Raw genomic sequence first — 27,873 nt, 5'->3', positions numbered from 1 at the left:
GGATTGATTTTAGCTCATTTGTCAAAAACTAGTTGGTTGAAGCTGCATGGATTAATTTCTGGAGTTTCTATTCTGATCCATTGTCCTGCATGTCTATTTTTGTGTCAGTATCAGGCTGTTTTGATTATAACTTCCCTGTAGTACGTATTGAAATTAGGTATTGTGATGCTCCCAACTTTATTTTTGTTGCTTCAGATGGCTTTAGCTATTGGAGGTCTCTTGTGTTTCCATATGGATTTTAACATTGTTTTTTTTTTTTTTTATCTCAGAAGATAATTCATTTTGATTGGGATGGCATGAATCTGTAAATTTCTGTTTTTTTTTTTTAAATTTGCAGTGTCTTTTTTTAAAAAAAGCTTTTATTTAATAAATATAAATTTCATAGGTACACCTTTGAATTATAGTGATTCTTCCCCCCATACTCACCCTCCTACCCCCACTCCTGTCCCACCTCCTACACCCTCTCCCATCCCATTCATTAAGATTCATTTTTAATTATCTTTATATACAGGAGATCATTAACTCTATACTAAGTAAAGATTTCAACAGTTTGCACCCACATAGATGCACAAAGTATAAAGTACTGTTTGAAGACTAGTTTTCTACCGTTAATTCTCATAGTACAACTCATTAAGGACAGACGTCCTACATGGGGAGCAAGTGCACAGTGATTCCTGTTGTGAATCTGTAAATTTCTTTGGGTAGTATGGACAATTCTTCCAATCCATGAACATGGAGTATTCTTCCATTTTTTGGTGTCTTTTTCTATTTCTTTCTTTGTCCAGTCATCAGTTGATAGGCATTTGTGCTGACTCCATATAAATTTATATACTTTAATAATTATAATCATGACTCATTACAGACAGTTGATTATTGTTTAAGGTTGTGGTTATAATCTTTGGTAAGCTACAATGTTGGCAATTTTAGTATTTTTCTGTTATATTTACTTAAAATTCTGAAAATATTCTAACATATTTAACATAACATAAATTTAACATACATTTTTATTATGTTTTAACATAAATTTTTGAGAGTTTGTAGTTGCTTCTTTATTATGTGCTTCCATGGCAAAGCCACTTGTCACTGATAACAGCCCCATTATTCTTCCAGGAAAATGGTGTATATACAATTGCAACATTAATTTTACCAAACAAACAAAAGAATGGAGCAAAAACTAATCTATTACAGGTAATAAACATGTCTATTGTTCTTCAATATCAAGCTAATGAAATCTGGGGAAACTTGATTACGTAACCTGTGAATTTTAGAATTTTTAGGTTTGTGTTGGTCCCTGTGCTGAGGGAAAAAAATCTGGCCAGGGAGGTGATTGTGGAGACAAATCGGATTAAAACATTTTGACAGGCTTAATAGTAGTCACTCTGTATGGGAGAATTCGGTGATTTTATTTAGCTGTTTCTGCTCTTATCAGGAAGTTCCTTTTATAAAAAAATATGCTTTGCTTCTGTATCAAAAAATAACAACAGAGGAAAATTATTTTCTATTTTTAAACATGGGTCACAGTAATCAAAAAGGACTAGTGGTAAAATGGGTCTTAATAGATGAAAAGGGACTTACCCATTGGTTAAAGGGATATTGGGTGAGGTACCAATAGCATCTGCTATACAGTGCAAAGGCATTCCATACACAAACAGCATGTCAAAGTGCAGAAGCCCAGGAGCTTAGCGTATGCTTAAGGAAGGGAGGCTGCTCAGTGGGACTGAGGTGTGGCTGGGAAAGGGTGTTTCCCAGGAGAGGAGGCCTCAAAGCTAACAGAAGAGCACACTTCTGCTGGTCCCCGTGTGCTTTTCTGAAGCGTGGGCAACGAGGCACCCGTGTCTGCACTGATGCTAGAAGGTTAAATTCAGGGTTAGAGTTAAATTGGCAGTAGTTTCATTCAGCTCACCTTTTCCCCATGTCATTTAGCAAGGGACATAGGAAACAACCTTGAACTTCAGTCCCATTGCAGAGCTCTCATGCAGGATGGCTGCCACAGCTAGTGGAGGCTCCTGAGCTGTGTGGGTGTTGGTAGCCGGGCACTTTGCAGAGCTACCAAGGACAACATGCAGGTGTGGGGGTCGGTGGGCCATCGTGCTGGGAAGCACAGCTGCGTCCACCCTGCAAGCATTTAGTGATATCAGGAGAGGTCTTACCCAATCCCAATGGAGATGGTTTCTGAGGAGTGTGCAGCCCCCTTGTCTCACCAAGCCCGTTCATGTCATTTCATCATCTGTCTGTCCTCTTGGATGATTAATTTTATGAGCCAGTCCCAGCTTCAGTTGAGCAGACTCTTGTCACTCCAGAGGTGGCCTTTTGTGTGGGTACAACTGCAGTCTGGGGGCTCTCTCTCTTTTTTTTTTGGTCAGCACTGCAAAATCTCAGTTGTTTATTTTCCTTAGTTAAACCCTCACAGGCCTCTCTCTAAGTGTTCTAGGGAATTGCTGTAGATTGTTCTATTTGGGGACTGCGTAGGACTCCTTACTCAAGAGACCAATTTGTCAGGTTGAGTCCAGTGCGCCTGTGGCTATTTTTATATGTCATCATTTCTTGTGGTGTTTTCTCACAGAAACCATATAAATATTGAGGCATACATAGCAGGCTAGAAACAAAATAAACCATGAGCTCCTGGAAATCTTTGGACGTTTGGTTTTCTCAGCATAGGGATTTTATTTCTTGTCTCTGTGCTCCATGTGCACTCTCTAGAAAGGAATTAATGAAAAGAACTGAGTGAAACAAGACCAAGGTCCCTAGTGCTCTACAACAAAAACACTTATAAAGGCGAGAGCTAATGCAGGTGTTAGGTGTTTTCTGTTTTCCATTATAAGCTTTGGCTCCCACTTAGGCCAGATACTCACTGTAAAAGTCACTTTAATGTTTACTCCGTGATAATTCTTCCCGGTAAATGTCATAGTTTGCCGAGCCACCATTGAAAATTCATGTATCCTTTTATTTTCTAGTGTTATGCTTTCCGAGCATTGAGATTTCTCTTTAGTATGGAAAGAAACAGGCCACTCTTCAAAAGGTATGATCTTAAAGGAACCTAAGGATTCATTAGACTTGAAGGATGGTTAGCTGGAACTGGAACTGTTTTCTCACCCCCCTGAGTTAGATGCAGCAGTTGAAGGAAGAATCGGAATGCAAGTGTTTCCTGATTTCTCAGCCCCAACAGATATAACTGAGCTGCGGCAGCAACACCCTAATGTTAAAAATTAACAGAATGGTGGGAGAAGAGGATAAATCACTATATGAGCACAACTCTTCTCAGTTATGTGTGACTACTATGGTTTTTTAGGTTTTTTTAATTCAAGATATTTATATTTTAAATGGATAGCATAAAAATATGTGCCTGTTTTTGTCCTTTCTGAAATTACAAAGTTGATTTGATAATTTCCCCCTTAATCAATAGAAAAGCAAATTATTTGTCCTGTCTCCTTGTGAGGGCAGGGGTTCATTTGGAGGGGAGGAGGCTGTGATGGTGAGAGTGACCCACAAGTTGCCTCTTGGGAAGCAGGCACCATGCATTTGGACAAATTAGCCAAAGTCATAGGCCAGCATTCTTATGAGAATTTTGTTGATAAGGCAGAATACAAATAAAGTTTTGAGTTAATGTAATAACTTTTGTTCAAAAAACATGGAGCATATTGTGTTGTTGTTTTATTTCTATACAACATTTGAATTTAAGAGAAAAGGAAGTAAAATTATTTATCCAATATAAATTTTCCTTCTGTAGTCTAAACCACCCATTTTAGTGAACATAAACATTTTCCAAGGTCTTGAAACAAGTACCTTGGAAATGATGCAGAAGTCTCTCCATTTACCTGCATTTTTTATCTTATTTTCATAAAGCATTTAAAAATTAAGTTACTATTTGTTTCCTAGGGTTAAAATGAAGACTGAATCAAATGGTGTTTATGAAATTTCTTATCACTCAATGATACCCAATAACCATTCCTTTCTAATATGTTTAATAACTACAGCCCCAAATATCTTACAGATAATGTATTTGTATAGTGCTTATCATACTTATATTTTTATTGTGACAAAAATCACATAGCATAAGGTCTACCTTCTTAACAATCTTGAGTGTATAGTACAGTATTGTTAAATAAGCACCATGTTGCAGAGCAGATCTCTGGAACTTTCCTCTGTTTTTTCTTAACCCTGTAGCTGTAGCATACTTTTGCAAGGCAAGTTGGGGAATATTATTTCCCTACTTTGTTGATAACCAAGGCAAGCTAAGCTGGTTTCATATAATTAACCTGTGAGTGAGCTATGTTCAAAAGGGAGGCAATAAACAGCAGTTTCCGAGCTCTGTGTTAAGTGCGTGTGTATTTTTCCCTGTAGACTTTTCCCCACCGACTTGTTTGAGATCTTCATTGACATAGGGCATTATGTTCGTGACATCAATGCTTATGGAGAATTGGTATCCAAGTTGAATTCATTAGTGGTAAGTTCTGTGTTTTATTTTCTTGGGCTGCCATGTGGTCAGGATGAGATTTATCACAGCAACCCGTTTCTTTGATCTCTTTTGGGTAGGAGGACGAACTGAAGCAAATTGCTGAAAATATTGAAAGCATTAATCAGAATAAAGCTCCTTCGAAATACATAGGCAACTATGCGATTTTGGATCATCTTGGAAGTGGAGCTTTTGGCTGTGTTTACAAGGTGACTTTGCCCCTGGGGAAACGTTTCTGATATTCTTAAAGAAACCAGATATCACACTTGCACATCTGTACTCAATTTAATTCGAGCCCTCATCATTGGAAAACAGTGAACCGATAGATACAAACATTTGATTGATTTTGTCCAACAGGCAGAGATAGCTACGCTGATGTTGCCTTAACTCTCCGCTCTAGAAACTGCCCACTAATTTTTAAGAGAAAAAGACATCATTAATCTCTCTCTCATAAACAGTTGAAATACCTTGTCCCAATGTATGATGCATTCTCTATCATTTTAAAAGACTTATTTATTTGAAAGTCAGAGTTACACACACACACACACACACACACACAGAGAGAGAGAGAGAGAGAGAGAGAGAGAAAGAATCTTCCCTCCATTGGTTCACTCCTCACATGGTCGCAATGGCCAGCACTGGGCCAGGCTGAAGCCAGGAGTCAAAAGCTTCCTCCAGATCTTCATTCTCACATGGGTGGCAGGGGTCCAAGCACTTGGGCCATCAGCTGCTGCTTTTCCGAGGCCATTAGCAAGGAGCTGGATCAGAAGTGGAGCAGGGGTGGACACTGTGGCAGCAGTGCCAGTATCCCATATGGGTGCCAGTTCTAGTCCCAGCTGCCCTGTTTCCAATTCAGCCTCTGCTTAATGGCCTGGGAAAGCAGTAGCAGATTGTCCAACTCCTTGGACCTCTTCACACAGTTGGTAGCCCTGGAAGAAATGCCTGGCTCCTGGCTTTGGACTGACCCAGTTGAGGCCATTTACCTGCTACACCACAACACCAACCCCATGATAGTCTCTAAATTCAGTTTTCCTGTATTTAGCCAATAATATTCTACTGAATATTATAGACTGATCCAGGATATATCATTTTTTGAGTTGTGCTCAGCATAAATACTGTCAGAATTTTAAATGCTTTGGTTAATATGTGACTTTGTTAATTTACCCATTCCAACCCTCACCACTCTATCCCTTTTGTTTTGTTGTTGGTCCTTTGTATTTCAGGTCAGAAAACGCAGTGGTCAAAATCTCTTAGCAATGAAAGAGATCAATTTACATAACCCAGCATTTGGAAAGGATAAAAAAGATCGTGACAGCAGTGTAAAAAATATTGTTTCTGAATTAACAATAATTAAGGAACAGGTAAATGTTTTCCTGAAGTTGTTTTTCTTAGACAAGTGTCATTGAAAGAGAGTAGAGTTCTTGTTCTATTCTTATCCATGCGGTGTATGAACTAGCTTTTGTGAAATAATTGATATTGAGACAGTGATGTTCTCACCAGCTGCTTTTCTAAGGCTTGACATTGAATCAGAGAAACTTCCTGGAATTGATATCAAGGTTGCAAACCAATTGGGCTTCTGGAAACAGAAGCATGATATATGAAAAAAACCTTCTCTCTTTGTTGTAAGCGTGCTCATTCCCTTCTCGTCGTGGTAGAATATTTGCTTACTTGGTTACATGCATCGGAATGTGACTGAGAGCTCCCGGACTCTTCAAATGGAACCCAGCTGTTAACATTCCTCAAATATGGCTTCTTAAATCTGAAATGTGGATTTTCAAGATGTATTATTATTTACTGGAATGAGTAGACTATTCTGACATAATATAACAGCTCAATTAACTATCATTAAGAAGATTTGTTTTGGGAGAAAGAATAAACATGTCACGAGAGAAATAGGGTTTCTTTTTGTGTTCCAAGAATGCATTGTTTTCTTTTGCAGCCTTCCTTATTTTCACAGTCATGACAAACACTATTTCTTTCTACCTCCTGTGGAGAGCCACCAGCTTCACCGCTTTTGCTCTCCTCTGGTTAAATTTGCACTGCATCTTTTCTGGTACATAAAAACATGATAAATATGATTATCCATCAAAATGAAGTTCTGTTCTAATTTATTTTTCTGGTACATAAAAACATCATAAATATGATGATCTTTATCCAGTTCTGCAGTTCTGTCCTTATTTATAAATTTTAATGTTAGATATCATATTAATGGCTTCTTTTTTAGTTGACATTTTACATGTTAATGAATTCCAAAAGATATTGTTTGCTCATGGTTAGAATAATGTCTCCTGTTTCTTTTTTTTTTTCTCATTTGTAGAATAATCTAGGCTTCCACAATGTACTGTTTTGTTAAAGCATGAGGTTAGAGATTTCTTTTGACTTAGACTAACCTAGTATCTTCATTTGGACCCAAGCCATTGCTAGTGAACTAGGTCTAGGAAATAGTTCTAGTTGTTTAAGTGGTCCAGTAGAGCTTAAAATATGATATGCTGGTCACTTGTTTGTAAAAGAGGCCTGACACTACTGTTAGGTTATTTATCTTTCATATTTCAGTGCTAAACTCAGTGGACCAGGTTGGTAGTGTTCTCTGGTAGTCATTTGGGGTCTTGGCTGCTTCCTAGGGCATTTGTTTTCCTCTTCATGGTTGAAACTGCCATAGACACTTTTATATCTAAGGTGGGAGAAGAGGAGCACACAGTATTTAGGGCTCAGACCCAGGAGTGCACCTGTTCTGCCTGCACTCACACGCTGCTGGTGAGTACTGCAGGACAGAGCCATTCCTGGCTACAGCAGAGGCTCAGAGATTTTTCTCTGACCAGGAAGCCATATCTTGCTACAACTCTACTACCATGGAAGAGTAGGACAGCAGAATTTTGGAGGTCAGCTGGCAGTCTCCCTCTCGAAAAGGTACACAGAAAGACCAAAAGGAGATGCAAGCAATTTTCAGATAAATGACCATTCTTCTGCACTAAGACAAATTTCAATTTACCTACAAATTCAAATTAGAAGTAAACTACACATATTTTAGTGTTCTTGTGGAAAGTGTCTTTCAAAAAATTTGTTTTTAAAGATTTATTTATATATTTGAAAGGCAGAGTTACAGAGAGAGGAGAGACAGAGAGAGGTTTTCCATCTGCTGGTTTACTTCCCAAATAGCCATAAAGGCCAAAGCCAGGAGCCTGGAGTTCCTTCTGGATCTCCCTGTGGGTGCAGGGGCCCAGATACTTGGACCATCTTCCACTGCTTTTGTAGCAGCATTAGCAGGGAGCTGTATTGAAAGTTGAGCAGCCCAGTCTTGAACCGGCTCCCATATGGGATACTGGCATTGTATGCGGAGGTTTTACCTGCTATGCCACAACACTGGCCCCTCAAAATATTAAGAAATAAAATTTTCGTTCCCAACCTTATGTAAGTAAGCTTTTGTGAAAGAGAAATTTTACCAGGCACTTTTCAAAAACTGCAATGAAGACTTGATTCAATAGACTGCAGTAGAGGTCAAACTATTGCCATTGAAGGGGCAGGTTCAACCCCACTCCAGGTTCTTCAAGGACGGTTGGAGGTTTATAGCCAGTGGGTAGGGTGAGGAATTCAATGAGTGGAAAATTGCTAGGAAGGAGTTGGTTAGATACCAAGGGTGCAGGGATGAGGAAAGTGATGGGCTATCAAGGGTGGGGGAGTTCTCAAGACCTGGCTTGGCAGGATTCTTGCTAGAACTGGTCAGGCCAAGGTGAAGGCTTAGTCAAGAAGAGGTTTCAGAGGAGCCTGATGGGGAGTTTGGTCAAAAAGGAAGAATTTGTCAATCATGATTATGATTTAAACTGAGTTAACTCAGATTCTTTCAGTTTAATGTTAATCATTTTGGAGAACATAGACAAAATTAACAATGTATAAATATTTAAAGAGCAATGAAATGTGTGCAATATAAATTATTTTATTTCAGTTTTCTCTTTTATGATGTCTGCGTGTGATATAGGAGCAAGTAGTTCCATTTAGTTCTATAATTATCTATTTTAGCTTAGGGGCTAAAGCGTTGTTCTTAATTTTGCTTGATAAGTCTACACAAGAGATACTTATTTTTAGATTCATTTTTTAGGCAACACATTTTTAAAATTCATAAAAACCTCAATTAGAAGGTATCTTGAAATGCTTATTATATATATAATAAATATAGTTTCTTTGTTATTTTCAAATGTGAAAATCAACTAAGTAGTCTGTGTTAATGTTTTTAAGTAATATAATGAATGAATGTTTTTTATTTATTTTCTTACAGCTGTATCATCCCAATGTTGTTCGTTATTATAAAACATTTCTGGAAAGTAAGTATTATGTTTCATGATATTTCTAATTAAAGAAATGTTTGTTTCCTGTATATAACATCATAAAATAAACATATCTGTTTGTTTATTTTGTTGCTGAAATGACAGTGGATGGAGGTAGACTCTTAGCCTCGTGATTAGGATACCAGTTAAGATCTGGTTAAGGCACCCATGTCCCACACTGGAGTGTCAGTGCCTATCGCTGGCTCCCGATTTCAGTATCCTGATAATCAGATCCTGGGAGGCAGTGGTGATGGTTCAGGTAATAAGTTTCTTGCCACCCACATGGGAGACCTGGATTGAGTTCCCAACTCATAGCTTTGATCCTGCACTAACCCCAGCCATTGCAGGGATTCAGTGACTGAAACAGAGGTTGAAATCTCTGCCTCTCAAAAAAAAAAAAAAAAAAAAAAGAAGAAATTCATGGAAAATGAAATTTAAAAAATATGACAGTGGATGATCTTGAAAATCACTTTATTGACTGGTAAGGCAGTAATATAATTAATGACTTTTAGATATGACATATTTAGATCCCCAAATAAAAGACACTTTATTATTGCTATCTTCTCATACAAAAATAAGCAAACAAATAGAAAAAAAATGGAAAGTTGTCTGAGTCATTTTCCACCTCCAAAATAAATTTCTTTTACATGACATTCAGGTCTGTGCCACAAGGTGGCAGTGAAGTCTTGGCCACTTCTGCAGGCAGGCAGGCAGCGTCTTTTCCTGCTAGGCTGATAGAACACTGAAGCCAATGTCAAAACAGCTGAATTCAGTACTTGTTTTAAAACAAAGCAAACAAACAAACAAAGAAACCAGAATCATTGACTGAGATAATATAAGCATCTATCAGCCTTCATGATTTCTGACACATAGGAAATTTCAAAATAAATTTCCACTTAAAGGTAGATTGAAAGAGATGCTAGGCAGCAATTGGGATTTCCCCACTAGGTTCTCAGTGCTGTTGCTATTTAAGAAGAGCTTTTCTGTAGTCTGGCATTTGTTAGGATCTTTACCCTTTTCCCTCCCCCCTAGATGACTCAGAAAAACTTGGCACTGAAACTCGTGCCATAAATCCTGCCTCTTTAGCCATTTATTCTTGACGTTAGAATGGTTTCCCATTACTGAGTGCACATCCTGCTAAAAGGAGATCAAAGTTAGCTTCTGACTTATACTGAAGTGACACAACTTGTCTATTTTTTTAAATACCTATTTTATTTTATTTATTTGAAAGGCAGAATTGGAGAGTAAGAGAGGGGGAGAAAGACAAGGGAGGGAGGGAGGGAGAGAGGGAGAGAAACAGAAACAGAAATAGAGAGGTATCCTCCATTCACTGGTTTACTCTCCAAAGGGCTATAATGCCTGGGTGTGTGCCAGGCTGATGCCAAAACCCTGGAACTCTGCCTAGGTCTCCCACATGGGTAGCAAGAGCCCAGGTACTTGAGTCATCTTCTGTTGCTTTCCCAGGCCTGTTAGCTGGGAGCTGGATCAGAAGTGGAGCAGCTGGGACATGCTGGCCTCGGAGATGTCAGCTTAACCTGCTGTGCCATATTGCCAGTCCCACAACTTGTTTTGATATAAAAACTACAACTTTTTTACAACCTGACAGCTCCCAAAAAGAATTTGAAGTGGCTTCAAAAAATATGAAACACAATAAAATAAATTAGGCAATTGTAATAAAGGAGAATCAAAGGTGAAAAAATTAACAATTAAACTAATGATAAAATTGGTACAAATGATAAATATTTCTTGAAATTGTGAAAAATTAGAAACAATATAAGTTTCTCTATGCAGAACTATGATGAAATAAATTGATGTATCTATATCATTCAATTCTGTGCAATGAAGAGAAATAATTGTATCTGTCTAGTCAGTAATAATAAAACAGTATAGTAGTAGATGTTTAGCCTAGAAGTTAAGATGCCTGTGGCTGCCTATTTGAACTACCTGGGTTTGATCCCTGACTCTGGCTTCTCACTTTAGCTTCCTGTTAATGCAGACCCTGGGAGGCAGTGGTAATAGCTTAAGTAATTGGGTTCCTGCCATCCATGTTGGAAATCTGGATTGTGTTCCTGGTTCTCAGTTCTGGCCCTGGCCCAGCCCAGGCTTGGCTGTTGCTAATTTTCAGGCACTGAATCAGCTTATGGGAGATCTCTCTGTCTCTCTGCATTGCAAATAAATAAATTTAAAATTGTTTAAAAAGTGTAAGGTACAGAATTATGTTCATTATTATTCCACTTTTATAAATATTGCTTACATATTTATGTGTATGTCAGAAAATCACAAAAATACACGTTTCATATTCCATTGCTAATGGTTTAATATTGGTTATAGAAGAGGAAGTAGAATTCATTTTCTTTTTCTCTGTCTCCAAAGAAAACTGAGATAAATGCAGTGCTACGAGATTCCCAGTATCCAATGTAAAACCTGTAGAAATCCAGCTTTTTCCACTCTTGAGGGGCCCAATAGAAATTTCTGTCATGGATAGTGTTTTCAGTTGTGTCTTTGCAAGACCATGGCATGATTCCATTGTAAAATTCGGTAAGATAATTCTATGAGACTACAGAGCAGTATAGTTTAAAATTCAGCATTCAGAACATTCGCCTTGATTTGATGGTACTTTTTCAAGTACTGGGAGAAAAGACAGGTTTATACCTTATCCGAGGAACCCATGACCTGGGATTCTTTTCCCGTTCTCTTTGACATATTCCTACCATTTCTCATCCTGGGGTACACAGAAAACGGTGATATTTGCCAGAGTAAACTTACACTAGAAAGTAGTGATTATGGCAGGGCTCTAGTGGGCCAAAGATCCCCTCACCTCTACCCTGTCAAAGCTGAGTGGATCCACCTGCTCAGCACATCTCGGCTTCTTTAGTGTTACACCTGGCTCTCCCAGGGAGAAGCTCAGATTCTCATTGGTATTTGTTTCTGAGATTCTACACTGAATTTAAATTTCTATGACCTCCTGTGTTTCTTATTTAGATGATAGGCTGTATATAGTTATGGAACTTATAGAAGGAGTCCCACTTGGAGAGCATTTCAGTTCTTTGAAGGAAAAACAACACCATTTTACTGAAGAAAGACTATGGAAAATATTTATACAGGTATGCTTTTGTTGTCATTAAATTTTTCTCAGTATTGAAAAATTCTTTTTTTGTTTTTTAAAATGGAACAAGTAAAGTTCTGAGTTCATTTCTCAGAGGTATGGGTGGCTGTCATCACTGGCTATATGTATATTGGGGAAAATAATTTTTTTATTCTTGCTTCAAGCTCTGCTTAGCTCTTCGGTACTTACACAAGGAGAAGAGGATTGTCCACAGAGATCTGACACCAAACAACATTATGTTGGGAGATAAGGACAAAGTGACAGTTAGTAAGTATAAAAATGTGAAAATTTCTACTAAAGAAATTTTGACCATTATTCTAGAGTAGCGACCAGCAGAACTTTTGATGCTCAAGGGTAACTCTATCTGTGCTTTTGAGTATGGTTGGTATTAACTACATGTAGTGATGTGTTGAACAGTTGGATAGAGGCTAGTTGACGGAGGAAAGAAATTTTTGATTTCATAGAGTTTTAATTAATTTCAATATCTTGTGTACAAGTGGCTACCATATTGGACAATGACTAATATAGTTTCTAAATGATTCAGTTGAATTTTTCCCCTGAAAGAATAAAGTACTCTTTGGATGCTTGGATATTTAATTCCCAAGTCAATGGTTTCCAGGTTGTTTTCTATCTGTGGTATACTGCCTCTTCAACAAGAGCTTTTTTTTTTTTTAGAAGGCTTTTATTTAATGAATACAAATTTCATATGTACAGGTTTTAGGAATATAGTGGATATAGTGGTTCTTCCCCCCATTCCCACCCTCCTACCCTCACCCCCACTCCCATCCTACCTCCTACTCCCTCTCCCATCCCATTCTTCATTCAGGTTCGTTTTTAATTAACTTTATATACTGAAGACCAACTCTATACTAAGTAAAGATTTCAACAGTTTGCACACATACGCACATACATACACACCAGGTATAAAGTACAGATTGAGAGTAAGTTTTACAGTTAGTTCTCATAGTATAACTCATTAAGGACAGAAGTCCTACATGGGAAGTTATTACACAGTGACTCCTGTTGTTGATTTAACAATTAGCACTCTTATTTTTGATGTTAGTGACCACATGAGGCTCTTGACATGAACTGCCAATGCTATGGAAGCCTTTTGAGTCCGCAAACTCTATCGGTATTTAGACAGGGCCATATGCAAAGTGAAGTTCTCTCCTCCCTTAAGAGAAAAGTACATCCTTCTTTGATTTCTTTCTAAACTTTTTTTTATTAATTTTCATATTTACTTTCTTTAACAAGTTTCACACATCAACATGATAAAAAGATTATAGATAAAAACAAGTTTCCTGTACCACTGCTTTGCAATTTTCAATTATATTTCCCCCCAAAATAATTTTTAGTTCTTTTTAGCTTTTTTCTTATAGTATTTGATTTTCCATTGCGACAATTGCGGATTTATTTAGTTTTCAAAAGATTCAAAAATTTTGAAAAATTCCTCTTCTTCCCAGTCTCCTGTCCTATCAACAGAGTTATAGCACAATTTTGGGTCAAATCATTATTCAATACTTACTTTATTACCTCTATATAATTATTTATCAATGTTGATTACCTTTCATTTCACGTGAACTTTTTGTTTTTCTTAGAGTTCATGATTGCCTTCTGTTTTGTTTGTGAACTGGTTTTCTATGTATCTATTATTTTTCCCAAATTTCTCACAAGGATTATAGAAGCTCCCTCTGCACTGTTTTTTATGTGGTTAAACATAATAGCTACTCAAAATTTTGTTTTCCTCAGTACCCATTCCTGGAACTGCTTAGCTGCAATGTAGATTGGATTTCACTTTAGGTCTCAGAACTTTTTCTATTTCTCTTCTGAGTGGAGTCTTTTTATTTCTTGTATCTTATGCATTTCTATTTCTGTTTTTTTTTTTTATCCCATTTTGCTTTGCCTAAGTATATCTTCCAGTATTTTTATAAGAAAGAATGTTTTTGGAGTTACAATTTTTAAATGCTTGCATGCCACAAAATATTTTTATGGGGCCCTCATACTTGGTGTTGGTTTGACTGGTTGTAGTATTCTCAGATGAGACTCATTATCCTTCAAAATTTTGAAGGCATTACTTCAGTCCTCTAGTATCTGACTTTGCTATTAGGAAATTCAGTGCAATTCTGATTGCTGTTGCTTGGTCCACCAGCTATTTTATCTCTCTGGAAACTTGTAGGATGTTCTCTTTATTCACTGCTTTGGATGGGATTTTTGTAAGTTCAATGTATTTCAAAGTAGGTGGACTCTATAGTCTATAGACTAAAAAAATTTAGTCCCAGGAACTTTTCTTGTGTTATTTCTTCATTCTTTTTCTCCCTTGTGTTCTTCCTGTTTTGCATCATAGAATTTCTGATAGTCTAGATATAATATGTACCAACTGATACCCTAATTTTGAATATAATTCCTCTCAGTTTAAATTCTTTATCTCTTGTACTTTATAGTTATTCTTCAACCTTATTTCCTTGCCATTCTATTAAATATTTTATTTTCATGTATTTTGAATTTCCAAACATTCCACACTTTTTTCTTCTTCCACTTCCAAGGAATCCTGCTTTTATTCTCTCTCAGGGTAATATATATATATATATATATATATATATATATATATATATATATATTTCTTCATCAAACTGAATGTCTCTGTGTTGCCTATATTGGCTGGGTTCTTTGTCTTTAAATTCTCATGCCTAGCTTGAGATCTCTTTTCTATTGGGGGCTTTTCTAGACTTTCTGGTGATGCTGGTCTGGCCTTTAATAATTCTGAGAAAGGAATGAAAAAGGCTATCAGAAACTCTGTGAGTTTCAGTTAAGGTCATCATCTTGTAGACTTCATTATAACATGATGGAGATTTTCCTTTCGAGACCCCAAAGCCAGTATCTCAAGCAATGACTGATCTTTCAATGTCTTACCAGTGGGAATGTGCATCTGTCTGCTATAATTCTGAAGGCAGTGTAGACAAATGGGGCTTTGGGAAGTATATTCAGTTAAATTTTCACTGTGTTCCTTGAGTACAGTCCCACTCTACTTGGTTCCTTGCAAAATAAATCTGTTTTCTCTTGGTGGCACAGGGTACACAAGTTTCCTGGCTTTGTGGTTGTGGGAGGGAGCCTAAGGACTTTCTCTCTATTATGTTTGAACTTTTTGCTTCACTCCTTCCTTGGGTAGCTCTGTGGACTTCTGAGGGTGAATGGACTGTTTGGCTTTTCTAGCTTGAGACCAATTAGACACATGAGTTGAGACTTGTGCTGCACTGAGTCCATTACGCTCCTCTGTTCACTTCCACCTTCTTTGTGGTATCTTATCCTCTGTTGTTGCCAAGCCTATTTCCATTGTTCTTCTGGGTAAGAGACATTTTTCAAGGGTTGGAGAGGTGGAGGGGATAAACACATATGTCATTCCACCTTTTTATTTAATTTAAAATGAGCAGTCCAGTTGTATTTTTAAGTCAACATATTAGGCTTAACAAAATATCCCATTTCCGTGTTGACTCTATAACTTTAGTAAAAATGTATTTTTACTTGGATTCAAGTTTTGTTGGACTCCTCAGAAAACTTTCCTTTGTTTCACAAGAATAAGCCAACTTTTGTTTCTGTCTGGCTTGCCCCTTATTGCCATTTTGCTTCATGTTATTCTTACTCACATTTATCAGACTTCTACTTAGGAGTTATTAAGTCAAAAACTATTTCCAAATTTGTAGACATTTTTCAAGAGGCAATATTTTCCCAATTTCAAATAAAGGGGGAATGTTAAATCTCTCAGAATCTTATCCTAGCCCAATATCTAACAAAGCAATTCTATGAAAAGGGCATTTATGTTCTACCATTATTTTCACAGAATGTAAAAAGATTTTATCACCAAAAGGTTAATCCACAGAGATTTGATATGGCTGTATAAAAATGGTTTGATATAATACTGCTGAAAGGTTTTTTCAGTATCTATCATTGTTGATATAAAAATGTCATTAGACTCTTTTTTTTTTTTTTTTTGACAGGCAGAGTTAGACAGTGAGAGAGAGAGAGAGAGAAAGGTCTTCCTTTTCCGTTGGTTCACTCCGCAAATGGCCGCTATGGCCAGCACGCTGTGGCCGATGCACTACGCTGATCCGAAGCCAGGTACTAGGTGCTTCCTCCTGGTCTCCCACACGGGTGCAGGGCCCAAGCACTTGGGCCGTCCTCCACTGCCTTCCCAGGCCACAGTAGAGAGCTGGACTGGAAGAAGAGCAACCGGGATAGAATCCGGCGCCCCAACCAGGACTAGAACCCGGGGTGCCGGCGCCGCAGGCAGAGAATTAGCCAAGTGAGCCGCGGTGCCAGCCTCATTAGACTCTCAAGAGTGGTGATAGTGAAATTTAAAATCTTTCAGCATTAATGTGACACTAAGTGTATAAAATTTCCATGTGTTGGAAGTTGAAATACAGCTGTAATTCATTGTACTTATAGAAGCAGACTTGCTGTTATGGGTTTGGAGGCCTGTCTCCACAAGGGGGAAACCTTGTCATGTTTTATTTTTCTCTTTTCTTCTAGAAAGTTTGTTTACTTCTGGGAAAAAAGCAAAGAATTGCTAAATTATATTTCAGATACACAGGACAAAGTATACTGAAAATGTGACCAGAAAAAAAAATCTTTAGAAAAACCAGGATTTCTTTCTTCTCATTTTTTTCTTCAATGTAGGTGAAGTTTTAAATTTTAAGACCGAGGTTGGTTTGCAATTATTGATAGTAAGCATGCTGCCTAGAGTTTGCTTTCATAAGGAAAAAGAATAGAAGATGCTAACATAGTCAGGTATGCATAGTTTTAGAATGCTATCTATTAAAAACTTCTAAATACTCTTCCATTTGAAAGGCTATCTTTTAGTGACATATACCTTGACTTACGTCCAGGTCTTGCTCTCACATTTATTTGTAGCTTTTGAGGCCACACAAGGAACGTACCCTGACTCAGTGGCACACTGGGCAAAGCATAAAGTCTGCCTTAAAAGCTATCACCTGACAAGGAAGAGCCCCACAATGCCATCACGTTACAGAATGACTCTAGAAGGGGCTGGGTGAAAATGAACCTTAAACACATCATTTCATATTTCTTTACCCACATTTAGTGTAAACCCTTCACATCCTGTTTCCTCTTCTGCTCCTAAATAAAAAAGAAAGAAAAATGACCAAATTCAATTACTGATAATAAAATTTCAGGCATAGATTTTAGTACACGTCTCAAGAGATCATATGTTTATCCTGCAAACAAACAGGCTGTCCATATTTCTATTTCTCCAAAATGATATTTGGCTGCTGCTGCTGGTGATAACAAGACTATCCTTTATTTAATGTAACATTTATCAAAGGCTTGACTGCTCTTCTACTGCCCCTCACATGCCAGGCATTGCAGGGATGAATATAAGATGAAAAGCCATGGTTTCTGCCACCTGAGCTCCCAGCCGTATGGGAAAGACTTCCAGTTATTCACTCAAAAATTGTTTCCTGAGCTGCCACACTCAGCAGTGAGCAAGGAAGGACGACAGACAAGTCCCCTATCTTCATGAGGCTTGTAATTAAAGGATCGTGCAGGGTAGAACGTATGTGCAGAACAGCATTGTCTTCATCAGGATAGCTCACGTGATGCTGCAGAACCAAGTAGCCTGAAAGTCTCAGCGTCTGGGAAGAGTGGCAGACCACAGCCTGTGGGGCAACTCTAGCCATGGCCTGTTTATGACAGAGAGACTTCAGGAAATTCAGGGGAAAATGCAACTAAAAGATACATATATTTTGTTCCATGCAAATAAGAGGTCTTTAAGAAGTTCGTGGAAAATGGGACATTAAAAAACTGTGCATCAAAACAAAATCTTTTTGTTCAGAAATACACATCTTTTAACTCCATTTTCCATGAAGTTTTTTTGGGATATATGCTCACATATTCAGTGAGGTAAGAATGGTTTTTATATTTTTAAATGTTAAAAAAAGAAGATGCAGTAAAGACCATATGTGATCCATAAAGTCTAAAGTATTTACTATCTGGCCCCTTACAGAAAAGTCTGCCCACCTGTGACTTTGTACACCAAGGTTTCTGTCCTGCCAATGCTGCATGCCTGCTCTCAGTCACTGTGGGTCTGTGCTCAGGCGCCAGGCTGGCTGAGGCCTCCTCTGTTCTGGCGTCCACATCACAGAGGCAGGAAAGAGAGGACATGGCAAACCACAGTTCTGCTCTTAGAATTTCTTCCCCAAAGTATCATGTGTCACTTCTGCTCAGATACCATTGGTCCAAGAAAGCCAGGTTTAATAGGGTGAGGACTCGTTCATCCTAGAGAATTGCATGAACAGTTAAATGGATAGTCTGTCACAGCTTGCCTGCAAAGGGGGAAAATGGGGACAACTTGCCTGAGGGATAGACGAGTTAAGCAGGAAAGGTAAGAGCAGCCACGACTCTGACTCGGCCATTGCAAAGGATCAGAGACCTGAATGAGCATCATGCGTGTAAGCGCTCTCAGGAGAATAGGGGCACAGGGAGCCTTGGTGTGTGGAGAGCTTGGATATTGGCCTAGATCTGACTTGTGTTCAGAGATTTTTCAGGCTAGAAATAATATCATCTGACTGGGGAGATACAGGGATAATTCAATGGCAGCTTAGGGGGCATGGCGACCGTTACTGTTTAGGAGCTGTACATGTTTAAGTGCAAGAAGATAGGCTTGCAATGGCTTAAAGCCATGAGGACATTCAGTTACCTCAGAACAAGCGGTCTAGAGATAAGTAGATCTAAGGTGGGTTTTGTAGCTCAAGGAGGTCAACCAGGATCTAGGCATTTCTGCCATTTCTCTCCAATATCCTGAGCAGGTGGTCTACCTGTCCACATGCTTGTCATCTCATTGTGACAAGATGCTTGCTTGAACTAAGGCATCATTACCAAATTCAAAGGTGGGAAGCACTGTGGCTGATAAAAAAAAGAAAAATTTCTGCTTTTATCAGCAAAGGGAATCAAAGACATTCCCTGTTGGACTTCTTACAATGTGTTGGTCTAAAATGAGTCGTGTGATTACTTCTAGCTATAAGGAGAACGCTTAGCCTCTCTAGTTGGAGATGACAAAGGGAGAAGGGGTTGACCAATGGCTTTTGGATAGTTGGCCAGGGTATTGGCCACGGAAGGCTATGGTAATTGTCCAGGAAGATGAGGTGTGGGTTTTGCCTATGACAAGCCTATGAAGAGGCTATAGAGGGGACCAAGATTCCACATTTATTTGACTTGGAGTTAAAAAGATGTAGTGGCCAGTTAATGAGCTGTGAGGTGTGAGACTGCTGAGAAGCAATTTGAGTTTGGTAGCTTATGATATGCTGGAAGATAATTAGCTGAGGACATTGAAGGCGTAAGGTTTTGGACAAACCCAGTTAAAATCTGATTATGTCCTTCTTTGAGTGCTCTTGGAAGAATACAGAACACTGAGTCACTGGTGCTGCATCCTCTCTCAACATCTGTTGTAAGAAGGCTAGCCACAGCACTTTTCTCGGTCCATACATTGCTCTCACATTACTCAGAAAGTCAGAATATTTTCTGTGAGGTCTGTCACAGTTCCCTTCTGTTGCCACTTGGTCTTGTGAAATAGGGAGGAAATGTTGAAGGAATTACATCTGGCTGAAATCCTGTGACATTTAGGGTAAGATCTAGTTTCCTTAGGACACCCATGTCCCTTTCTCTGTGTTCTCCTTCTTGCTCTTTATTCTGGCCTCAGTGGACAGATTTCTCTTTCCTGAAGACAGACCAGGTTGTGGTTGTATACCACTGGGAATTCCAACATGCTGTTCTCTCTGCTGGGAATGCTTTTCCTGTTCTGCTATTCCAACGTAATCCCTCCAGGTGGCATCTTTGACATCCATACTCATATATTCTGTTTATGGGCTCCCTTATTATACTGGGTTTGCCTCCCTTGTAGGACATAGGATTTGGTATTAAAAACATCAGTTTATTGTGAGTTCCTCCTTTAGGTAAGGTTATTGAAAACCTGGATAGAAGAATGAGTGAACAAATGAATGAATGAATTAGCAAATGAATGAAAACATATCCAAGTGGAAATATTTAACAGCCAGTTACAGATAGGGAAAAATCATTGAGAAGATCCCTGGATTGAGATTTTTAGAACAGATTTATTCATTTTATTTGAAAAGCAGAGTTACAGAGAAGCTGAGGCAGAGAGTGAGAGTGACAGAGAATGAGAGAGAGAGAGAGAGAGAGATCAGTCTTTCATCTGCTGGTTCACTCCCCAGATGGATACAATGGCTAGAGCTGCGCCAATCTGAAGCCAGGATCCAGGAGTTTCTTCTGGGTCTCCCACATGGGTGCGGGGGCCCAAGGACTTGGGCCATTTTCCACTGCTTTCCCAGGCCATAGCAGAGAGCTGGATCGGAAGTGGAGCAGCAAGGACTTGAACTGGTGCCCCTATGGGATATTGGCACCTCAGGTGGTGGCCTTACCTGCTGTGCCACAGCACTGGCCCTGAGATGTTTTATAAAAGGTTTATCTATTTATTTGAAATGCAGAGTTTCAGAAAGAAGGAATGACAGAGATATCTTCCATCTGCTGGTTCACTCCCAAAATGGCCACAATGGCTGGGGCTGAGCCAGGCTGAAGCTAGGAGTCAGTAGCTCCATCCAGATCTCCCGGACGGGTGTCAGAGGCCCAACTACTCGGGCCATCTTAGACTGATTTCCCAGACATAGCAACAGGGGTCTGGACTGGAACTGTAGCAGCCGGGACACAAATTGGTACTTACATGGGATGCTGGTGTTGCAGGTGGCAGCTTAACCTAATGCACAATTCCAGCCCTGGATTTAGATCTTGATATGAGCCAAGACTGGCTAATAAAAATGCTGAATACAAGAAGAATTGAGGATTGATGTTGATTATAGGTATAAGCAGCTTCCACTCTCATTTCAGCAAGCAGTAACCCAAAGGAAATATTTTACTTTCTTTAATGCCATCAAGGATTGAGAAATCAAATTAGACCTATCTCTTACTGCCAGAGTCCTTGGGTATTTTAATTGCCTTTTAGAGGATTAGAGGATTTTAATGGTTATTGGTTGGTTAAATTGCTGCTGAGAAATCTGTGTCATTATAGGAAAAGTAAATTAGTATTGCTTTTCTTTCTTTTTTTAAAAAAATATTTATTTATTTACTTGAAAGGCAGGGTTAGAGAGAGAGAGAGAGAAAGAGAGAGAGAGAGAGAGATGTGGAGAGACACACAGTGAGAGGTCTTCCATCCACTGGTTCACTCACCTTGTAGTCACAATGGCCAGAGCTGAGATGGTCTGAAGCTAGGATCCAAGAGCTTCTTCCAGGTCTCCCAAGTGGGTTCAGGGGTCTAAGCACTTAGGCCATCTTCTACTGCTTTTCCAGGTGCATTAGTAGGAAGCTGGATCAGAAGTGGAGCAGCTGGTACTTAAACTGGCACCCATATGGAATGCCGGTGCCGTAAGCAGTGACTTTACCCACTGTGTCATAGCACTGGCCAATGGTGTTGCTTTTCTTAAAGGGAACTCAAAGTTCTTACATGTGCATTACTTGCATGCATGTAAAATATCCTGCCCAAATATATAATGACTTCACTTGTGGCTTTCTAAATCTCTTGACCTATCATGCTTTGGACTTGTTCTGTGGTTTACATCCCATCAGCAAGATATATATCAACCTGAGTTTGAGCTGACATAGAACTCTTGAGTTCTCTTAGAATATTGAGTCACTGGTGCTGCATTTTCTCTCAACATCTGTGGTGAGAAGGATAGCCACAGAACTTGTCTCAGTCAACACATTGCCCTCACATTACTCAGAAAGTCAGAACATTTTCTATGAGGGCTGTCACAGTTCCTTTCTGTTGCCGCTGTGTCTTGTAAAATAAGGAGGAAATGTTGAAGGGATTTAAGTCAAATCCAACTTTTAAAATATGTTGAAGACTCTCACACTTATGGTGGATTATTCTGCAATTCTGAGGTTCTATACTTTTATTTTTATTTTTAAGAAGATTTATTTATTTATATGAAAGTCAGAGTTAGCACACAGAGAGGACAGGCAGAGAGAGAGAGAAAGAGAGAGAGAGAGAGAGGTCTTCCATCCGCTGGTTCACTCTCCAATTGGCCACAACAGCTGGAGCTGCACTGATCTGCACTGAGAGAGAGAGAGAGAGAGAGAGAGAGAGAGAGAGGTCTTCCATCCGCTGGTTCACTCTCCAATTGGCCACAACAGCTGGAGCTGCACTGATCTGGAGTCAGGAGCCAGGAGCTTCTTCTGGGTCTCCCATGTGGGTTTAGGGGTCCAAGGACTTGGGCCATCTTCTACTGCTTTCCCAGGCCACAGCAGAGACCTGGATTGAAAGTGGAGCAGCTGGGACTTGAACTGGTGTCCATATGGGATGCCGGCACTGCAAGCGGCAGCTTCACCCTCTGTGCCATAGTGCTGGCCCCATGTTCTATAATTTTAAATTGGCTGCAAAAACAAGATGGGAACAACAGTTCTGAGAAAGTTAGAGCCAGATAAGGTTAGCTCCTAATCTTGGACCAGAGAATGGTTATATTCTCATGATGGGACAGTGAACTGGGTGGCTAAATATGGAGGCACCAAGTCTTTACCAGGTTAGGAAAAAAATTGGAAATAATAGTTTCACAATGTTGAGTTTTTAAGGTCAGATAAAACATCAAAGACTAAAGAGAATAAAATAGAGTTCATTTTAGTTTGTGTTTTTATATAAGCATGTTAGGGTATGATTTAGTTCTCTGAGAGCTTGTAAACGTAGGGAGTAGGATCTGATGTGTTCCTGGACATGTTTTCATTCTGTGAGTTTTCCCAAAGTGTGTTCTCTGAAGCAGCATGGTGAGTATTAAGACTGTATGTGTTTGTGCAGGCTAATTCTGTGGTGCATGGTACTTCACGTGTCATGGGCTGATTAGCCTTCCCAGCCTCCTGGGTCTACTAAAGCCATCAGAGCTGCAGACCTCATTTCCATCCAGGTTTTTTTTTTAACACTAGGAACATGGCACAGCAGGAAACATGCCAGAGAGAGAGAGAGAGAGAGAGTGCGTACCACTGATTTCCTGTTCAAATAAGAATTTGGTCTTTAACCCTTTTGCTTAATATTAGAACTAAGTGGGTAAAGTTCTATTATTCCAACTAATAGTAAACAGAAACAAACTCTATTCTTAAAAATGATTTTAGAAGAACCCCCATTGAATAGAAATTGCTTTTTTCCCCTAGAAACCTTATATTTAAGGTATACAAACTATGCATTTCATATAAAAAATTAGGGACATAATGATTCTGCCCACTGTACCATCCCTCCCACCTGCACTCCCATCCTTCTTCTTCCTCTCTCATCTATTCTCATTCTTATTTTTTACTAAGATCTATGTTCAATTAACTTTGTACACATAAGATTAACCCTTTATTAAGTAAAGAGTTCAACAAATAGTATGCAAAAAAAAAAAAACCTGTTCCTCAACCGTAGAAACAAGGCTGTTCAAAGTCATCACATCTTAAAGTCTCAGTTTCACTTCTGTAGATTGCCTTTTTTTTTTTTTTTTTTTGACAGGCAGAGTGGACAGTGAGAGAGAGAGACAGAGAGAAAGGTCTTCCTTTGCCGTTGGTTCACCCTCCAATGGCTGCCGAGGCTGGCGCGCTGCGGCCGGTGCACCGCACTGATCTGATGGCAGGAGCCAGGTACTTATCCTGGTCTCCCATGGGGTGCAGGGCCCAAGGACTTGGGCCATCCTCCACTGCACTCCCTGGCCACAGCAGAGAGCTGGCCTGGAAGAGGGGCATCCAGGACAGAATCCGGCGCCCCGACTGGGACTAGAACCCAGTGTGCCGGCGCCGCAAGGCGGAGGATTAGCCTAGTGAGCCACGGTGCTGGCTTGTAGATTGCCTTTTAGATTCCATATTAGTTACCACAGATCAGGTAGAACATATGGTATTTGTCTTTTTGGAACTGGCTTATTTTACTAAGTATGTTGTTTTTCATTTGCATCCATTTTTTTTCAAATGACAGGATTTCACTTTTTCCTGCTGTGTAGTATTCTGTAGTGTACATATACCATGATTTCTTTATCCAGTCTTCTGTTGGCAAACATTTGTGTTGATTCTATATTTTACCTATTATGAATTGAGCTGCAGTGAACAAGGGGACACAGATAACTCTTTCATATGCTGATTTCATTTCCTTTGGGTAAATTCCCAGGAGTGGGATGGCTGGGTCATTTGGGAGGTCTATATTCAGATTTCTGAGGTATTTCCATACTATCTTCCACAGTGGCTGTATCAGGTTACATTCCCACCAACAGTGGATTAGGGTGCCTTTTTTCCCCTACATCCTCGCCAGCATTTGTTGTTTGTTGATTTCTGTATGAAAGCCATTCTAATGGGATATTGGGGAGGGGAGGTGAAATCTCATTGTGTTTATAATTGCATTTCCCTGATGGCTAGTTGATCTTGAGCATTTTTTTCATGTGTCTGTTGGCCATTTGGATTTCCCATTTTGGAAAATGCCTGTTAAAGTCCTTTGCTCATTTTTTAACTGGATTCTTTGTTTTGTTTTTGTTGAGTTTCTTGAGCTCTTTTTGGATTCTGGATTTTGATACTTTGTCAATTGCATAGTTTACACATATTTTCTCCCATTCCACTGGTTGCCTCTTCATATTACTGAGTGTTTCTTTTGTTGTACAGAAGCTTCTCAATTTGATGTCATCCCATTTGTCAATTTTGCCTTTGATTGCTTGTGCCTCTGGAGCCTTTTCCAAGAAGTCTTTGCCTATGCCAATGTCTTGTGGGTTTTTCCTAATGTTCTCTAATAATTTGATGGTATTGAGTCGTAGATTTAGGTCTTTGATCCATTTTGAGTGGATTTTTGTGTAAAGTGTAAGGTAGGGCTTTTGCTTCATATTTCAGCATGTGGACATCCAGTTTTCCCAGCACCATTTGTTGAAGAGACTATCCTTGCTCCAGGGATTGATTTTAGCTCCTTTATCAAAGATAAGTTGGTTGTAGATGTGTGGGTTGATTTCTGGAGTTTCAGTTCTGTTCCATTGGTCTATCCATCTGTTTTTGTACCAGTACCAGGCTGTTTTGATTTTAACTGCCCTATAGTGTAGACATCGGTTTTCCATAAGAATTCAATTGGCTGATTGATGTCCTAGAGTGAAGTCGTTTTGTGCGTGTTTCATAGAGATGATGCTACTTGAAGTCTAAAAAGCAGTTTTGTATCAGGTGTCAGATTTTTCATCCTGAAGCACCTGTCAGAATATCTGTCAGTCAAATTGAGTGAATAATGATGCTGGTGAGAATGGGAAATCCCTTTTCTCTGCATCTTGCAGGGTAGAGTGTGTGCCATGGATGAATGTTTTGGAAAAGTAAAGAGTAATGTGGTAAGAGTTGCCTGTTCCACCAGTATTGAACCCCTGCTCCCTTCCCTTGTATAGGAAATGCCATTTTAGATTATAATAGTGTGCCACTTGTTGGATTAGAAATATTATTAACAGTTGAATTTCATTTGGGGGAAGGTCAGGAAGAAGTTAGGGAGGCAGAAATTAGAAGTTTGAATGACCTTCACAGGAGGAAGTGTTAATTGGATAAGGGTTTGTTGAGAAAAAGTCATCTTCACATCTTTCTGGAAACCTCTTTCCCATCCCCTGCACCTAGAGAATGTTACCAACAATCCCAAAGCTATGTAACTTGGAGGTGGGCCACTCTGTTTTTTGAGGCAGCAGGAAGGAGCAGAGTTTTGAGGGTGACGAGTTGTATGGTGGCGCTTTCCTTTCCTGGCTATTCTACAGTAGTTCTCAGGGACTCCTGTGTATAGCATAATAGGTGTTTCAACTGACCAACTGACCATTTCCTGAAATTGTCAGTCATTCATGGTTTTCATTTTACTCAGAGAAGACATCCTAAGATGATGGACATTTTAGCTATGGTTTGGAGGAAAGAGGCAACTACTCAAAAGTACATCTTTTGAGTATTTTCTTTAGGACAAGAGGGTGTCTTTCCATGACCTCCATCAATACTATGACAGAATTAGGTTGGAAACCTGCTTAAATCACCCAAATGATAGATTGAGGGTGCAAGATTGAACCAGATCTGCTTCTAGAGCTCACCACTTAACCAAGTCTCTCTCCAGTATTCCCTCTAGGGAAGCAAATCCAGGTAAAGAAAAAGGCACGTCTGAGGGCACTAAGGTGCTTATAGTCAAGTACTGTGCAGATGATGACTTTGTTGGAATGGACATTTCAAGTTTGGAAGTTATGAGAGAGGCCAGTCGTCTGAGCATGACTATAGAGTGTTGCATGGTCTTCCTATAGAGTGTTGCCTGGTCTTCGTGGTCTAGCAATAGCTTCCATGTCTCGACTCTCTGGCCAGATTGGTCTTCTCTCAGTTTCTCAGTGGATCATATTCTCTTGAACCACATGGCCTTTGTACATATAGTTTCCTTTGCCCAGGCAAAGTCTCTTCTCCACTTCTTTTTTTCTCCAAGTTATCTCCTGTCCTCTTTCAGACATAATTTTAGTCATTAAGGCTTTTTCTGATCAGTTATTTCCCTTGTGCTACCCTCTCATAAAACCATATTGTTCTTTAGTGACCTTACCTCAACTGGAAATTTACATTTACATGTGTGATTCTTTATTTAATATTTTTCTATACTATTTAATCCCCATATCTATGTCAATATTGCTAGTTTATGACCTGGTTATCATCTTATATTTATTCCTAGACCAGTATCTGTAATATATGTTCATAGTGTAGGACAAATGAGTGACTCAATGAGTAAATGGATAATTTTTTTTAAAAAGATTTATTTATTTGAAAGGCAGAGTTACAGAGAGGGAGAGGCAGAGGCAGAGGGAGAAAGAGAGGGACAGAGAGAGAGAGAGAGAGGTCTTCCATCTGCTGGTTCACTTCTCCAGATGGCCACAATGAAGCCAGGAGCCAGGAGTTTTTTCTGGGTCTTTATCCATTACACCATAGCACTGGCCCCTAAATGGATAATTTTGTAGAGCAGATAAGGCAGGTTACAGACCTTATGAAATAGCAATCAGGATTTTTTTTTGTACTTATATAGGCCTGCTGTGATGCAGGCAGGGGTTGGTGGATTGTCTCATTGTTTCATGCACCTGCTGGTGGATTAGAAAGAAAAGCCTGTAATGAAGTGCACCCTGATTGTTACAGACAGAGGAAGAACCTGGGCTCCTAGAATGTTTAGATTGTGGACACAGAAATCAGAAGAAAATTCCAGATAAAAGAGCTGCTGAGGGCATAAATCTAGGAGCAAGAGAGAAGCAACAGAGATTTCAAGTCTAGAGAATAGGGAAGGTGAGATATAGTCTGATAAGAGATGTAGTCTGATAACACGTCCCAGGTGAGTGAGCATTGAGCTCAGGCAGGAGGGAGAATCGTGGCAGGAGCTTTAGAGGACTGAAAGGATGCTCTAAAGGCTGGCATTTTATGACCAGGCTGTGGATTTGGGAGTCACTGACACACCTGTGATGAGCAAAGTCTTGTGAACAGCCAATTACCTGGGGAGAGGTATGGGAATCCCTTACATCTACAACATTTGAAGGTGCTTCTCTTTTATTCTCACATTGTTGTTGGCGTAACACCTGGCGAATCCCCGCTGTACATTTCCTAGGTCAATTTTGAAAAACTGGAGTTTCTAAGTGCATATGTCCAATGTCACAGAGAGTAAATGACAGAGCAAGAATCTAGGCTCTCAAGATACAGCATATCTTTTCAGTTCAAAAGCTGTTAGCTGCACTGTACTGCAACATACTACAGCCTTTCACATTTCCTGTGTCATTTGTTCTAGGAAAGGAAAGATCTTTTGACCCTTTATTTTTATAATGTGTTATATGTGAAATGTTTTCTGTTGTCATATTTGAATTCCTATTATAGCATGTGAACTTGTATATGACAAGTTTCTGAAATGAAATATTTCCTTCTACTCCAAATATGATTACAAATGAGAAAAGAGGAATGAAAACATTTTTGTA

General features: G+C 39.2%; 1 protein-coding gene across 4 annotated transcripts in view; it reads left to right on the top strand.

The window, feature by feature from the left end:
- The window catches only part of NEK10 (NIMA related kinase 10), a 376,851-nt gene that overhangs the window by 84,740 nt on the left and 264,238 nt on the right, over positions 1-27,873 (top strand). For all 4 annotated transcript variants that reach the window (XM_008266079.5, XM_008266081.5, XM_002716230.6 and 1 more), the window contains exons 15-22: positions 1,111-1,188; positions 2,955-3,019; positions 4,342-4,444; positions 4,534-4,662; positions 5,677-5,814; positions 8,724-8,769; positions 11,755-11,876; positions 12,043-12,145. In XM_008266079.5, coding sequence (XP_008264301.3) covers positions 1,111-1,188; positions 2,955-3,019; positions 4,342-4,444; positions 4,534-4,662; positions 5,677-5,814; positions 8,724-8,769; positions 11,755-11,876; positions 12,043-12,145 — 784 coding nt within the window. The remainder of the gene's footprint in view (positions 1-1,110; positions 1,189-2,954; positions 3,020-4,341; positions 4,445-4,533; positions 4,663-5,676; positions 5,815-8,723; positions 8,770-11,754; positions 11,877-12,042; positions 12,146-27,873) is intronic.

The sequence above is a fragment of the Oryctolagus cuniculus genome, chromosome 4 (genome assembly GCF_051225735.1).
Source record: "Oryctolagus cuniculus isolate XC-2025 breed Fujian yellow rabbit chromosome 4, ASM5122573v1, whole genome shotgun sequence".
Classification (NCBI taxonomy): Eukaryota; Metazoa; Chordata; class Mammalia; order Lagomorpha; family Leporidae; genus Oryctolagus; species Oryctolagus cuniculus.
This window is presented reverse-complemented; position numbering and strand designations above follow the sequence as displayed.